The sequence below is a fragment of the Wyeomyia smithii genome, chromosome 1 (genome assembly GCF_029784165.1).
Source record: "Wyeomyia smithii strain HCP4-BCI-WySm-NY-G18 chromosome 1, ASM2978416v1, whole genome shotgun sequence".
In the NCBI taxonomy this organism is placed as follows: Eukaryota; Metazoa; Arthropoda; class Insecta; order Diptera; family Culicidae; genus Wyeomyia; species Wyeomyia smithii.
In genome coordinates this window covers 40,774,165-40,789,605 of record NC_073694.1, presented here as the reverse complement: position 1 = coordinate 40,789,605, position 15,441 = coordinate 40,774,165, and the positions used below count along the sequence as shown (strand labels likewise).

At 40.1% G+C, this 15,441-nt stretch overlaps 3 protein-coding genes across 4 annotated transcripts; 2 read left to right on the top strand and 1 right to left on the bottom strand.

The window, feature by feature from the left end:
- Positions 1–764: 764 nt before the first annotated feature.
- Positions 765–3,095, top strand: LOC129733907 (Fanconi anemia group M protein homolog). The gene is made up of 4 exons (XM_055695509.1): positions 765–898; positions 958–2,091; positions 2,158–2,266; positions 2,338–3,095. Exons 1-4 carry the CDS (start codon positions 878–880, stop codon positions 2,955–2,957), a joined length of 1,884 nt encoding a protein of 627 aa, XP_055551484.1. The 5' UTR covers positions 765–877; the 3' UTR covers positions 2,958–3,095.
- A 419-nt stretch (positions 3,096–3,514) lies between these two features.
- Positions 3,515–5,893, bottom strand: LOC129732523 (cap-specific mRNA (nucleoside-2'-O-)-methyltransferase 1). Its single transcript, XM_055693476.1, has 2 exons — positions 4,240–5,893; positions 3,515–4,185 (listed from the first exon to the last, which is right to left on the bottom strand). Exons 1-2 carry the CDS (start codon positions 5,779–5,781, stop codon positions 3,649–3,651), a joined length of 2,079 nt encoding a protein of 692 aa, XP_055549451.1. The 5' UTR covers positions 5,782–5,893; the 3' UTR covers positions 3,515–3,648.
- Positions 5,894–11,932: 6,039 nt separating this feature from the next.
- On the top strand, positions 11,933–15,441 carry LOC129717715 (tetraspanin-13). 2 transcript variants are annotated; one of them, XR_008726732.1, is made up of 6 exons: positions 11,935–12,163; positions 12,312–12,479; positions 12,558–12,767; positions 12,827–12,955; positions 13,182–13,460; positions 13,894–15,441. XR_008726732.1 is itself a non-coding variant. In XM_055667813.1 (5 exons), the coding sequence occupies exons 1-5, from the start codon at positions 12,104–12,106 to the stop codon at positions 13,990–13,992; spliced, it is 666 nt and encodes a 221-aa protein (XP_055523788.1). In that variant the 5' UTR covers positions 11,933–12,103; the 3' UTR covers positions 13,993–15,441. The 2 variants fall into 2 exon arrangements, 1 of the variants encoding a protein (XP_055523788.1); XM_055667813.1 differs by lacking the exon at positions 13,182–13,460 and having other exon boundaries at positions 11,933–12,163.

Here is a 15,441-nt window from a genome sequence, read left to right as displayed (position 1 = left end):
GTTCCGTGATCCGTTTTGTCTCAGATCGCTGTATTTCTCTCTAGTGCGGTCTATCCTAGAATTCTGCTCCGTTGTATGGTGTTCATTCCACAACTCCTGGATTGCCAGAATTGAATCCGTGCAACGTAAATTTGTACGATATGCGCTAAGATTCCTCCCTTGGCGTAATCCCTCAAATCTGCCAGCCTTCACTGATCGCTGTCGGCTTTTAGGAATGCAAACTATTGAGCAGAGACGATTCGAAGCGCAAGCTGCCTTCATTGGTAAAGTTCTTCTAAATGAAATCGATGCTCCGGAAATCCTCGGCTACCTGGATATATATGCCCCCGAACGATCTCTCAGACCAAGATCGCTGTTGAACCTGCCTCAACGCAATGCACAGTATGGGCAATTTGACCCAATACGCTTCATGTCGGCCAGCTTTTACACAGTAGCAGATGCGTTCGATTTTAATATAACTGGTACAGCTTTTAAAAATAGAATTCGCGCTATGTAACATTTTTGTAATTATTTATTGACATTGTTCTAGTATTAAGTTTTTCATTAAGACACACACTCTGTCAGATTAATTTTAATAAATTACACAAATAAATTTGACCATTATGTCAGAAGGTCAAATATTTGACCATTAGACAAAGAGTGTACTACAGGCTTTAATAACACCGTCTGTAATTTTCAGCAAAAATAAATGAGTGTGTACGTTTCGTAAACTGTTTCGTAAACTGGAATCTGGCATCTCTGCAATATCCCACGTTTTCTGTCGGAGTAAATCAATCGTTGTTGCTTGCGCCTTGTTTTTGTCTTTTTGTTGTGCCGTTGAAAATTTAAAAAAAAAACTGGCTAGTTGTCGTTTTATTTGAACAGAATCGAACAAAAAATGAGCTCTACACCACTTGAGGTAACTTTTTTAACGAAATTTAATGTTTAAACTGCTATTACATGGAGATTTTTTTAAAGGTAATTTCACCGAATCAGGAATGCGTGGCTACCATGTTGCGACCATCACAACAGAGTAATCCTTACGCTGGGTTCGATCCGCATGCGGGTGTCAGCTGGCTGTACCCTGTCGACTCTACAACACCGGAATATTTACCGTCGATTACCGAAAAAGCTCTGCACTACAATTCGCTGGTCGTTTTACCAAATAAGTTTGAGAAATCATTTCTAGCAGCTGTAACAATGTACAACATCTACCGCTGGTATCCTCTGGGAAAGGTTATCTACGTGGCCCCGAAGCGAAGTTTTATAGCGGAGCAAATGGCTGCATGCGAGAATTTGGTGAAATTTCCAACTGGTGATTTAGTGGACATGGTTTTCAAGCCGAACGATCGTCTTCTGTATTGGATGTCGAAACGAATTTTCTTTATTACTTCCCACATGCTTTTGTGCGATATCACCCGGGCTGGTGAAAATCTACCCCTGGAGCAAACCAAACTAATCGTCATTGATGAACCGCAGTTGGAAAGTCGATTGCACGTCAAAATTCTGCAACAACTTGCCGAACGCAATGCAAATTTTAGAGTTATCTGCTTGTCGTTAACATCCAGCAAGACTATCGATGCAGCTATGCTTAAACATTGGCTTATTTCTAGTATCGAACTACAATGGGGTAATCCGCTAGAAGCGCCAGAAGATTGGTTGATGAATAAGAAAGAAATAAGCAATATTGCGACGCCAGTTGGCATCTCTCTGCAAATGCTGCTTGATGAGCTGCGTGATATTGGGCAGTGTTACACGAAGAATTTGCACAATTCAAAACTATGCAAAGCTGAGTTTGAAACGATAAACGTTCGGATGGTTCGACAGCAACGGGACAAATACGAAAAGGCTCTACTGACTGGAGTTCTGAGCAAAAATCATCACGAGTTAATGTTGAATTTTCATCTGGCCGAGCGGACCCTGGTTGGTTATAGCATTTTGAAACGGGACGGTATCATTGCGATACTGGATTACTTCCACAAGGATATCGACATATTGGTACAGGGCCAGCAGAAGCTGGTTTCGTTTTTGGATAAGTTACGGCAGGGTGTGTACAATACACCGCATCCAAAGTTTCGAACACTTGAAAATTTTTTGCGGGAATTTTTTAAGGTGGGGTACAATTTTTAAAATATTTGTATGATATTGCATTAATTTACTTTCTATTACATATTTTAGAGACGCCTTAACTCAAAGGTTCTAGTTGTGGTTGAAAGTATAAGTTCCGCCTTGATTGTTGCTGATTGTCTTGGCAGAATCCCATCGTGTAAACACAAGGTGCTTATGGGTAAGCAATTAATAAAGAGGAATCATTGAGCAGTATTTAAGAGGTTCTTTTCCGCTGCATTGCTTTGTTAGGTGGAAACTACATGCAAGATGTACAATCATATTGCAATGGTGAATTAGATGTTTTGATCGTGACGATCGCGGCGGAGCCTGCCATCAGCCTTTGCGCAACGGATCTTATTGTGCTATTTAACGTAACAGATAATCCAAGAGATTTTTTGGCCCACATTGCCCGCACTCGTGGAGCAAATCCCGGTGCCATTGTAATGTTGACAACCGAAGGATCGGAGCAGCTTGCGGTGGATGAAGTAATCAGTACACGCCGCAAGTATTTTTTCGAAAACCGTACCATTCTACCGATTGGAGTAGATCTGTCCAACGAAATGATGCAAAGTTCGCCTTCTATCATCCCCCCGGGATTTCAACCGAAGCGAAGACATGCCGTTTTCAATTTGAAGGCGGGAAACGAGGCGGTCGTGGAACTTGACGTCGAATACCCGCTGAATTCTTCGCAACCACAAGCTGGCGAGAAGCGAAAGATCGTGGAAGTGCTTTCCGGAAAGCCAGCTGCCTACGATTTATCCAACGGTCAAGCGTTTTATGAGGTTGTGCCAATTAAGCAGCAAGCAATTGCTTCAATTCCGCCTCTTCTGTTGAGCGAGGAGTGTGCTGCGTCATACGAAGTCGAATGAAGCTTTGAATTTCAGTTTATTGATTATTATTCTTTTGTTTCTGTTAATTAGTATTAGTACCTGTTAACGCCCGGAGGGTGTTTCATAACCTTTTTTATTCTAAACTGACTATTTTCTTATCTTTATTTTCCTACACTTATGAACCTATATGATAAGAGAGAATGAATAAAATAAACTGTTATTAACGCCATCAACACTATATTACACATTGCTTCATTTTTGATCTCTTAACTATTTCGTCTCCGCTGAAAGGTTGTACGTAAGTCATACATAAAAGTATGCGAGTTACCGTATCTTTTGAAAGTTTTTGTAACCATCTTAAGGTTAATGTTCTAGGCACAAGCGTTGAAAACGGAATACTGGTTGAAATTTACAACAAGAACGGTCTTAATGTAGCGTTACCGAAAGAGCTGACCGAATCCCCTCTTGAGTTGTTCTACTCCAGCTATTTTAAGTAGCAATCAAAAACTCAGAAGTTAAGTTTCGTGTAACAAGAAACACAATCCCGACTGGGCTTTTTTTAGTTTTAAGAAGTGATTTACAGTTTTGTCAGTATTTCTTATATTTCGCTTAGGAAAAAATGAATATACACAAGACATGTGTAACATATCGAAGAATAAAAGTTTCACTGGAAATGTGTAACCAAACCTAATATCTAACGCTTTGAGCATAGTAACGAATCAAAATCAATCTAATCTTCAAATTGTTCCAAAAGATCGTCGAAATCCATACGATAAACCAGGTTGTCTTCTCTGGATAGGTTGTAGCACTGCGATGAGGAATAAATTTGGTTAGTTTTGGTCCAAGCCCACAGATGCCGGCTGGTCAAAGATTTGTCGAACTCCAGTTCCGTTTGGTTCACTTTTAAAGGCTTGGCTTGCGAGTGGCGAATGAAGAGCAGTCCACGAGGAATATAGAACCGTTTCGTTTCCAACGCATCGAAACTGTCGATTTCGCAGCCGAGAACTTTCGTACCATTCGGTAATGGGTTGATCGTAATGTTGTTGAAGAATGCATCCATACCCATCATCGGTTGCAGCTGCTTGCAGCGTATCGGTATCGGGCGCACTGGGCTGGCACTCTTCGCCGCCAACGGTCGGTTCAGTGCCTTCGCAAACTTGCAACATATTGCATTTCGTTTGGTCAAAGGAAAATTGCGCACATCTGTGCCTCCCAACATAACGGCGTCAATAATGTGCAAAGCAATGACAAGCTTCTGAGCGTTATCCTGTAAAATACAAACCTTGTATTAAAATGACAATGTTAGAGAACAAACTGATACCTTAACAGAAATTTCCTCAACAATCTCTCCATATAAAAGCGTCTGGGGGGAAAGAATCAGCTGGTACTCTTTAACTTGACGCCATTCTTCATCCTGTCGGTCGAAATAGAAAACATTCCCGTTGCCCTTGCTCAGAAACATTGTGCGAATGGATTTGTCTTGATCGACCGTCACATCGACGGCGACGAAGCTCCACTCCCGCGGGTCGTTAAAATGTTCTCGAAGCATTTTCCTGTCGTATATTGTTGTATCTGGTGCACTGAACAGTTTCAAGGTTGGAATGTTCACGAGCTGCAGGGCGTAATCGGCAGCAGATTTGGTCTTGTCGCCTTCCACAGACGGTGAATGACGCTTATGGTCCAGCTTCCAGAGGCGCCACAATGTCGTCTGTAAGAACTCTCGGTTAACCCATTCCTTCCTGTAAGTGCTGGAAATGGCTGAAACTAGCGATTTCAGCCCGTCAATTTGTTTGCGAGCAAGATCGTTGTTTGCGTTACGGATAAAGCTGCAGAAAGCCGAGTTTTGCTCGATGATTTGTGAAGAAATAATATGCAGAATATCGTAACCCGCGTGCTTCTGTTCCCATAAAACGCGATTAATAGAATAAAGATAGTCGCCGAACGTTTGATCACTGTTAAGTCGCTTCTGACAAACCAGATATCGTTCGGAATTGGCTGGACGAGAAGTTATTGGCTTGACAATCGAAATTTTTCCGTAGCTCTTTGACAACGTATAAACCAACCCAACGCTAAAAGGGGTATATAAATCAAACACCTTCAAAATTGCATTACCTCCAGGGCGAACTACGCTGATGGCCAACAAAACTATGCATAAATAAAGCTGTTTCGAAATAACTTCCTGGTGACTATTTTTGACATAGAACCCTCCGTCGCACATAACCAGATGTGCACCAAGGTCATCAGTTTGCGCCTTCACGTAATCGATGAAACCACGAATATTGTCTGGATCAAATATATTACCGCAATCGTTGGATCCGTAAAAAGCATCTAACGTTTCTGGAAAACTCGCTCGAAACATTTCTGGAAGAAATTCATAATCTCCCTTGGTTGTAAAACCAAAACCCCTGGCATTCCAACCTCCATTACGCCACAGAACGTAATCGCTGCAGCCGCCAGGGCCACCGAAAATATCCACAAAATAGAACAGATTGTCATCCGAATCATTCGCTTCCGGAAGCTGGCAGAGCTTCCAATCAAACATTGCGTCTATATTGGCGATCTTCACCGCTGCACGGTTCATAAACTGACCATTGTTAACCTCAAAAGGATTTATCTGTCTGCCGGCCGCTCGGATCTGGCGAAAGTGTATGCTGTCCAGTGAAGATTTCAATTTCAGAAGCTCCTGCAACAAATCTACCTCGCAATAGTTGGTTTCATCGGCGATGGTATCTTTGCGGGGTCCAATTTGAATCCAAGTGTCGGGATCGATCTTCAGCTTCGGTGAGCGATCATCAAATTCCAGTGTATGGTGTGCAGTTTCCGTCTCCGTCAAGCGGGCCAAAATTTTATCTGCCGTTTGCATTTTCGATTGGCCGAGCAAAATAACGTAAAATTTTAACTTCTAAATAGATTTGAAATATGGAAATTTTCATTAAACTCTCCACATCACGCACGAGGAAAACATGCGATTTGCGTTGTCTACAGAGATGCCAGATTTTTTCTGAAAACTGCTCGAAAACGAAAAAGAGTCTGCTTGAAACTGTTGAAACCAGGGGTCTGACGTTTAATGATTATCTCGTATCCAAAATATTAATGCAATATGGCGTCATTTGTTCAGTAAACAACTAGAAAACCATGATTCTTCTCGACTATAGTGCCACATACATAAGACATACGTAACACTCAGAAAGAAATCTTCCAAAAAAGTTGGTACAAAATGAACTACTCGAAAGTACCTACCTCTGTAAAAAAACCTCTGTTTGAGTTGTTTTTGAAGGCAAAGTACCTGCGCAGCCCTGCATTTGTCTCGTTCCTACTCGAAAAATGTTGCATTGATATTGTAAATAACTTTTTGACAGTTCCATATGGGATTTTCTTTGGGGCTCGATAAGGCCGAGAAAAAGAAAATTCTTTTTGTTCATTATTTATCGAGCAGTTTGACAGGGCGAGGTACGGAGTACTATGGGGCAACGTGTACCAGAAAAAAACGCCAGTGTTACGTATGTCTTATGTATGTGATAGTGCAGTCACATACATAAGACATACGTAACACTGGCGTTTTTTTCTGGTACACGTTGCCCCATAGTACTCCGTACCTCGCCCTGTCAAACTGCTCGATAAATAATGAACAAAATGACTTTTCTTTTTCTCGGCCTTATCGAGCCCCAAAGAAAATCCCATATGGAACTGTCAAAAAGTTATTTACAATATCAATGCAACAATTTTCGAGTAGGAACGAGACAAATGCAGGGCTGCGCAGGTACACTGCCTTCAAAAACAACTCAAACAGAGGTTTTTTTACAGAGGTAGGTACTTTCGAGTAGTTCATTTTGTACCAACTTTTTTGGAAGATTTCTTTCTGAGTGTTACGTATGTTTATGTATGTGGTGCAGTCACATACATAAGACATACGTAGCACTGGCATTTTTGAAGTAGAATACTTCTCCCAGGAAGTTCGGCTACATAGGGATGTGAAATGAAAATCTAAAACCGAAAAAAGTGAAAAATATGTCCAATTTCAAATGCTAATAAATCGGTTAGTATTCGATGGATTTCCTTCGTTCTTGCAGCAATAGATTGGAAAATCTTCTAAGATTCTTCCCAAAATAAGATAATTGTAATTTTATTATTCCCACTATTGTACTATTGAAAATAGTCAAGCCTTGTCAAAACGAAAAATTCGACCTCTGATTGGTCGTTATATGCTTGCTTCCCAAGCACGGTCGACAGGATCATATACCTTGCAGTTGAAAACATGCTATTTGGCCTATATAAGAGCCTGTTTCAGCCGGAGCCGCTCATAATAGTTCTAGACAGCGACAACAGCAGTCGTCCTTCCTTTCCAGCAGCACTAGCCTTGTGGTTGGTCACCACGTCTCAGGAGCTGCGCGGTTTTTCTCAGCGTGTGTCGCCAGACAGCCATTATTCCCCCCGTGTTGGGGCAGCATGAAGATTGCCATCAGGAAATCCAATTTTGGAAATCAAAATGCCTTTTTCAAGGCAAATAAAAAAGTCATTGAAAGTTAATAATTTTTGTCAACACAAACAAGGAAGCATGTGTTGCATCCTAGCAATTTAAATTTGTCGCACCCGTCTAATTTACTGAATGTGAAATAGCTTCCACAGTGCATGTTGTCCGTGTATCTTAATTCCCCCAATGTTAGGGCAGCTCAAAGGTTGTAATTAGCAACCGATTTTGAACCTCAAAATGCTTTTTTTCAAGGCAAATAAAAAAAATAATTGAAGGTTAATAATTTTCTGAGCAGACATTCTGTGCGGGATGCAATCAAATTCTGTTGTAGTTGTCTAATTTTTACTTTATTTAGAAAACCCCCTGTAGGGGCTGCGCAAAGGCTGCGATCAGCATAACCGACATTGAATAATAAACTGCCCTGTTAGAACGCATTCACAAAAGCAGTTAGTTCGACTATGCAGAGCTCATATGAAGTCGATTCAATCAATCAGCATAAACAGAATTTAATCGTCTCCCAGCTGCCAAGTACAACACGATGCAACACGCAACAGCGAGCAAACGAAATCGCTTGATGTTACAAACCGCAATAAGATACGGGTTAAAACCGTTGCGTGTGTGAGAGCATCATCGGTGTTTATTCGCTGGATACAAAAATCGAATGCGAATTGTGGAATAATTTGTCTGAAGAACATTAGGGAATGGAACAACTGAACTGATAGGGCGTGGCCTATTACGTAGCACCCTTCGGCTATAAAAGAGTGTTTCTGGGAAAACTAGCTACATTCATTAGTCGGAAGGTGAGCTGGATGGACCGTCCACAACGTTGACAGCAGCAGCAGCATATATCAGCACTCAGCGGTAACATAATATATCAGCGGGTTGCGCATTAGGCTGCCTTCAAATTAAACAAATCACTTGCCCTGTGGTTGGTCATCACGTCTCAGGCCTCTGCCTGAGAACGAACGCCAACGCGAGCGATCGGGCGAGATTTTTGCCGTACATCAGCCGGCACTTCTCCTAATGGAAAAGTTGGATCATTTTGTTCAGAAGAATATTACTGTCGGTAATATTACAGAGCTGCGATTGCATTATATCCGATATGGAATTGAACAATTGTTCTTTTGAGGACAAATAAAAAACTTAATTTGAAGAGTTAATAGTTTTGGGTACCAGTAGCAGTATGGTAACAGCACATACTTAGACATACGTAACACTGGCGATTTTTTTGGTACTCTTTGCCCCACATCACCTGGTACCAACACCAGTATGAACTGCTCGACGAAAATGAACGGAATGAATTTTCTTCATCGCGGCTCTACTCGAACCCTCAACAAAATCCCTTACGAAACTGTCAAAAAGTTGTTTACAAAATCAATGCTGCATTTTTCGAGTGGGAACGAGACAAATGCAGGGCTGCGCAGGTACACAATCTCCATAAACTACTCAAACAGAGGTTTTTTACAGAGGTTGGTACTTTCGAGTTGTTCATTTTGTACCAACTTTTTTAAAAGATTTCTTCCTGAGTGTTACGTATGTCTTATGTATGTGGTAACAGCCTCAGCGGTAGGTACAGCCGGTACTTCCATGAGGCGGATGTTATAAGGAAGTAAATGGAAGCGGCATGGCGAAACAGTTCGGGTGTGCTTAGACGCGCGTCATTTTTCGTTGGTTATATTATTACCCACATGAAACGAAGCGCTTTCGTACGATAGCGGCGGTATTAGCGGTAGATGCATTTGCAAACACTTACTCCAGTAAAGCCGTGTCTAATTTTCAATGTGAAAACACCTTTCTATTGTGTTGGCCGTGCATATTAGGCCTCTGCCAGGCTAAACGCGAAAAGCGGCGTGAACCGTTTCGCCCGGCCGTAGGTTAATGTGCAGCCGTAAGTAGAGCTGTGTAAAAGTATTCTACTTCAACCTCGCGGTCGTGGCTTTGCACACAACCCTCCTGTGATTTTTTCTGGTACACGTTGCCCCATAGTACTCCGTAGCTCGTCCTGTCCAACAGCTCGACAAATAATAAACAAAATGATTTTTCTTTTTCTCGGCTTTATCGAGCCCCATAGAAAATCCCATAAGGAACTGTCAAACAGTTATTTACAAAATCAATGCAGCATTTTTCGATTAGGAACGAGACAAATGCAGGCAGGGTTGATGTATGTTGAAAGTGAAAAACAGCATCCATAAACGTTATGTTTTTACAATCCTTTCAGAGTTCTCCCTACCCGCTTTTTGCATGGAAGTGAACTGTCAAAACACCTCATTATATTTCATGCGATGAAAGCAAGACAACAAAATCAGTTTATCAGTTAACGAAGATTGTCAAGGCATCGGTCAGGGCCAGTGAAAAAATGTTTCGGTGAGGTTCATTTTGGTTGAGTGGACTGTTTGTTTTTCTTTTTCGCTTTGAAGTGAAAATCATTTGGTTGGATTTGTCGTCAAATTTTATTCTGTAACCGTGAACGACGCGCGCGATCTATTTCATCTGAGTATAACAGCACGTTACTAGAACTAAAATCTATAATGTATCTGAAAGAGTGCTGCGAACATTGGAAGTGAAAATGGAAAATGATTGGCTATAATTTTTGAAGAATTTTGCTGGGGAAAATGACCTTTATCAGCACTGAATGCAGGGCTGCGCAGGTACACTACCTTCAGAAAACAACTGGAACAGTGATTTTATTCAGAGTGTGGTACCATTCGAGTAGTTCATTTTGTACCAACTGTTTTGGAAGATTTCTTCCTGAGTGTTACGTATATCTTATGTATGTGATATCACCGCCACTCCTCATACATCTTTATCTGACAGCTGACAGCGGGCACAAACGAGATTGAGCCCAGGACATGAGTTCATTGTCATTCACTGTTATTCGATATAAGGATGTCAATACTGCCGGTACCCGCATAACTGTCCCATACTGATTTTGGTCACTTTTGAGTTATCATCGGGAATCGACTTAATTGTTATCATATTTTCCGGAAAAAAAAATTAAAACTGATACTTTTGTATGGAAAAACATGGAAAAAATACCAAGTTGTTTTTGTCCCATATTGGAAGTACCCGCATTACAGTCCCACCACATACTTAGACATACGTAACACTGGCGATTTTTTTTTGGTACTCTTTGCCCCACATCACCTGGTACCAACACCAGTATGAACTGCTCGACGAAAATGAACGGAATGAATTTTCTTCATCGCGGCTCTACTCGAACCCTCAACAAAATCCCTTACGAAACTATCAAAAAGTTGTTTACAAAATCAATGCTGCATTTTTCGAGTGGGAACGAGACAAATGCAGGGCTGCGCAGGTACACAACCTCCATAAACTACTCAAACAGAGGTTTTTTTTACAGAGGTTGGTAATTTCGAGTTGTTCATTTTGTACCAACTTTTTTGGAAGATTTCTTCCTGAGTGTTACGTATGTCTTATGTATGTGGTACCACTGCATAGTGGTACAAACTGCAAACATGTAATTTTGCTCCAGATTAGTGTATATCGGATTATTTTAGGCGTATAGAAGTATGTCGTTTAATTAACTAGACTAATGCTGTTTTTCTGTAGTACAATCTACGTTGCAAATGATACTGCCGGTTGCTGGTTAAATTTATATGTGATGGGACAAAATATGCGAGTACTTTTGAAATGTACCCGAATATTTTGTCCCATTTTGTCTTTTCTTCAAGTTATATAAAGTAAAACCAATTCCATCCATAGTTTTTTGTTCTCAACGATGAACTTGTGGTGCCATGAAACTGTTATGGTCATTGGTTCTGGATGTAATTGCTGGAAATCCGAAAATTAACGGATAATATTAAAGCGCCGTTTTCTCAATATGTTGTTTTTCATTATGGGACAGTTATCCGGGTACCGGCAGAATAGCTCGGTATTTATCATCCCAATGGCATCGCGCCATGTTTCAAGGGCTAACATCTCAATATATGTGTGAACGAGATAGCATATCACCGCTTCTTTTCATACATCTTTATCTTACTGCTGACAGCGGCACGGGGCACAAAATAATTTGAGCCAAGGACATGAGTTCATTGTCATTCACTGTTACTCGGTATAGGGATGCCAATGGCTCGGTATTTATATAGATTTTTTGTGTATTTATCATACAGATATCTGTATTTAAAGATGACAGATTTTCTGGGAATAATACAGATTTATACAGATTCTTTGGTTTTCATGAGGTCGCGAAATAAACTTCTTGATATAGTTGAAAAACGGAAAATGAACTCAAATGCGGTTGAGCGTGTTGGAGGTTTTATTATATTTATTATATTTACGCGTAAGCGTGTGCATAAAAGAGTCACCGGATATATGTTAAACAAACTATATTGCGTTTTTTTCTATAGAGGAATACTTCCAGTACATTTATGCAAATTGTTATACAGATTTTTTGAAATTTCACCAAGGTGACAAGATTTTCTGAGCTTCGAAATACAGATAAAAATGTGGCATCACTGCCTCCGATGTTTCGGATGTTTTGAAATATATTCTGGCAACTTCGCTTGCACTGCCAAACGTCAATCAGGAGGAATAAAAAAAAACTTTCGCAAAAATTTCGCGCAGGACGGCGAAAGTTGTGCAGTGAAAAGTGGTGTAATAGAAAACATCCTTATTAATTAGTGAAAATTTATCTTTTTGTCTGGAAGTTGGTTGTTGCTGTCGGGTGATAAAAACAGTTCCAATCATTCACATCATGTGTGGAGGTTTCAGCTGTTCAAAAAATGCATTGATTGCATTAAATATCCTCTATGTTGTAAGTTCAAATCAGTTTTACGTAGGATGGCTATTATGTGCAAAATCTTTTTTTTTTTCTATTTTTATCCTATCGATCGTCTGCGATTAGCGGAAGACGTGAATGTTTACCTATATTTGTATTGAATTTTTAAATGGTCTCTTTTTAGATGGTTGGATTTCTTCTGATCGGAGTTGGAGTTTATGGTCGGGCTTCGTCAATCGTAACTAACCTTCCGATCATCGGAGGTATACTAGCTTGCGGAGTGATCCTGATCTTGATTTCAGTTCTTGGTCTTATTGGAGCTGTGAAGCACCATCAAGTTATGCTATTCTTCGTAAGTGAAATGCGACGTCCTTGGCGATATATTCTCTAGCGATAAGCTTTAACCTTTTACTGTTGTTACTACTTGCAGTACATGATAATCCTGTTCATGCTGTTCCTGATTCAGTTCTCGATTGCCTGCTCTTGTTTGGCTGTAAATCAACAACAACAGCGACAGTTCGCCGAACAGGGTTGGTCTCTGGCTCCGACAGACATCAAACAGCAAGTACAGGAAGAGTTCTTGTGTTGTGGGTTCAACGCGACAGCCACCGACGACCATCCATCCTGTGCGGTAGTAAATGTTAGTTACCATTACTGAATTGATGAATTCTTTGCACGCTAAGAGGGTTTTCATTTTAGACTAAATGCTGCCCAGAAGGAGCCCCTGAGGGTTGTCAATGTACGCCATGTATGCCGAAGCTGGAAAGTACGATCGATTACGCATTCCGCCTGTCCGGGGGAATTGGCTTGTTTTTCAGCTTCACCGAGGTACGTGCAGAATTGTTCTATCGCTTTTGTTGGTTTTGTTTATTTTGAATAACAATCCCTTTTGTTTTTGGTTTCACATTTGTTATCTAAAATTCAACTCGTTTCATGCTGGCATGGATTTGTTCTTTGTTTCTATTCTATGCTGCTGCACGGTCTTAACGGTGCTGATCCGACGGCTTGCGTGAAACGTTTTCTTCTGAAATATTTCGCTAACCGAATCGAACAGTTTATCGGTGTCTGGTTGACTGTGCGCTACCGCAACCAAAAAGATCCCCGGGGCAATTCGAGTGCTTTCCTCTAAGATTGGGAGGATCCCGTAACAGATCTTTAAGAAGTTTAATTTCTGTTTTGTTTTGTTGAGAATGATTCGAGTTTGTTTTTGAATTTGCATTGGATAGTTAGGATATTGGCACAGCGTGCGTGATGAGAAGTGCCCATACTAGTTTCCAACACTAATAATCTCTAGATGGTAATTTTTAAATTCGACTGGCTTTCGTATTTACATGTTAGTATGTGTATGTGTGTGGTGGTAAATAATTTGACATCGTTGTTGTGGGTCTCTTTAGTTTGCTACTGCAACATGTGTACTATCCATGTCAAAAAGTGCACAGTTTGCTAGCTTGAAATTTTCTACTAGACTTTATCCAAACCATTGGTGCTGCACTTTCTCGCCGATCTTCAAGTACTTTTTTCTATTAAAATAATAGTTATCGCAGTGCTAAAACAATCCCAAATAATTCGTCATTTATGCTTTCAACCTTTTTTTTTCACTAAATCGTTGTCTGTATCAGTGGTTGTTTTAAGTTTTTTTTTATTGTTTCTTGCATGACCGTTTTGCTTAACGTGAATGAAAATACGAATATACTCTCACCACATTAACTGTGCTTTTGTTTCTTTCTCAAATTCGCATTTCGATTTTAAACAATCCGAATCAAAAGATTATTGCCGTCTTTCTAACCCGTCGCTACCGCAACCAGCAAGATCCGGACCATTTGCCGGCTAGGGCAATTTTTCCTCAAAGCAACTACGTGTACTAGGTATTCGGCCGCTAAAGGAAATTCAGGGAAAATCAGACTGATGTTTAGGGAGTGTCAGGAATCCCAACTAAGACATGCAGCAGGAACAACCCAAAACCAATGGAAAACGAAAGCGAGATTAATACTCATTCTGTGTAGATTTTATCTAGGGTTAGTTAGATGATTTTGAAACGAACAATGGTTGTGCTAATTATTCTAAATCCAATGCTTTAGTTTTTTTTTATTTAGGCAACGGAGTTTTGTTTGAGTAGTGGTATTGTGAGTAGTTTTGCTTTTCAATTTTCCTAATGGGGATGCTACGTGAAAAAGTCATTGGAGTTTAAGTTTATTGATAAGTAGGGTTTTTTTTTCAAAGAATAATGTGATAGCTTTAATTTTATATATTTTGTGTCTAAAACAAATATTCAGCTTATTTGGCTGCAGTTGCCCTTAATCTCACGTTGAAAAACTCCTACACAAGATGAACGCCATATCTGTTTAATATGCGGAGCTGACAACCGTTTGACATCGTGCGAATCTTGGCGTTCACTCACAGTTGAGAGTAAAGAAAAGTCGGACGGGTCTCATATCACATCACATTATTGATCCACAATAAAGATGTTAATAGAAAAGAAAAAAATAACGCTAAATTACGGTATCACCTATGCACTAGTAACGTATACGTAAAATTCACCAAGTGGAGTAAACGCGGCAAAGGCAGATCACTTTTATTTTATTTCCACAATCGAGCAACCGAGCATCAAAAGCTTAGACATGTTTTTCTTTAAAATTAATCTAACTGTCAATAATGCAATACGCAATAATTGACAATATAGAAAATCACAAAAGCTTAAAACAGGTATAAACATAAAAAAAAATTGACGGAGTGATTTATCCGCGCGGGTATGAAGACTACAACAGTACCCCAAAAAATAGTTAATCTACATACAATGTATAAATAAATGGTAATTGTTCAAATATGGGCTTCTGGCGCGACCTGGTTAGTATTCCTGCACTACCTACTTTGTTCCTCATTCATGTTCTCACGATTCGGCCTCGTAATCGTTAGAAGTGATGATACAAAACTGCTAGTTTCTGATTGTGGCTTCCAGGTGGTAGAAGAGATTTCTATTTTTTGTTTGACCGACAAATGCCGGCAGCCGTTTTGCGTGTGGATTTCGCTTGCTAGGCAGAATAGTTTTGCTAACGACTAGATAAAAAACTTTCGACTCTAACCTGATCAATGACATTCGAAGCCAGGGTAAATTGTTCTGGATTGCAACTATAAATGACAACAGTGATAGAACAATGGCTAATATCAAAAAATAAAATCAATTCTTACTACGTCTCAGTACGTGTTTATTTAGTTTACACCATAGAGAAGCAAGGTAACACTGTAATATAAATAAGTAGAGTCAGCTTGATCAGTTGCGTGATGGTTTTGAAAAACTGTATAGAAAAAACTACAAA

Coding starts and splice junctions, on each gene's coding strand:
- LOC129733907 (XM_055695509.1), top strand. CDS start 878: ATGAGCTCTACACCACTTGAG. Junction 899..957: donor TGAGCTCTACACCACTTGAG/GTAACTTTTTTA, acceptor ATTTTTTTAAAG/GTAATTTCACCGAATCAGGA. Junction 2,092..2,157: donor TTTTGCGGGAATTTTTTAAG/GTGGGGTACAAT, acceptor TACATATTTTAG/AGACGCCTTAACTCAAAGGT.
- LOC129732523 (XM_055693476.1), bottom strand. CDS start 5,781: ATGCAAACGGCAGATAAAATTTTGGCCCGCTTGACGGAGACGGAAACT. Junction 4,186..4,239: donor TTGAGGAAATTTCTGTTAAG/GTATCAGTTTGT, acceptor TGTATTTTACAG/GATAACGCTCAGAAGCTTGT.
- LOC129717715 (XM_055667813.1), top strand. CDS start 12,104: ATGTGTGGAGGTTTCAGCTGTTCAAAAAATGCATTGATTGCATTAAAT. Junction 12,164..12,311: donor CATTAAATATCCTCTATGTT/GTAAGTTCAAAT, acceptor GTCTCTTTTTAG/ATGGTTGGATTTCTTCTGAT. Junction 12,768..12,826: donor CATCCTGTGCGGTAGTAAAT/GTTAGTTACCAT, acceptor TTTTCATTTTAG/ACTAAATGCTGCCCAGAAGG.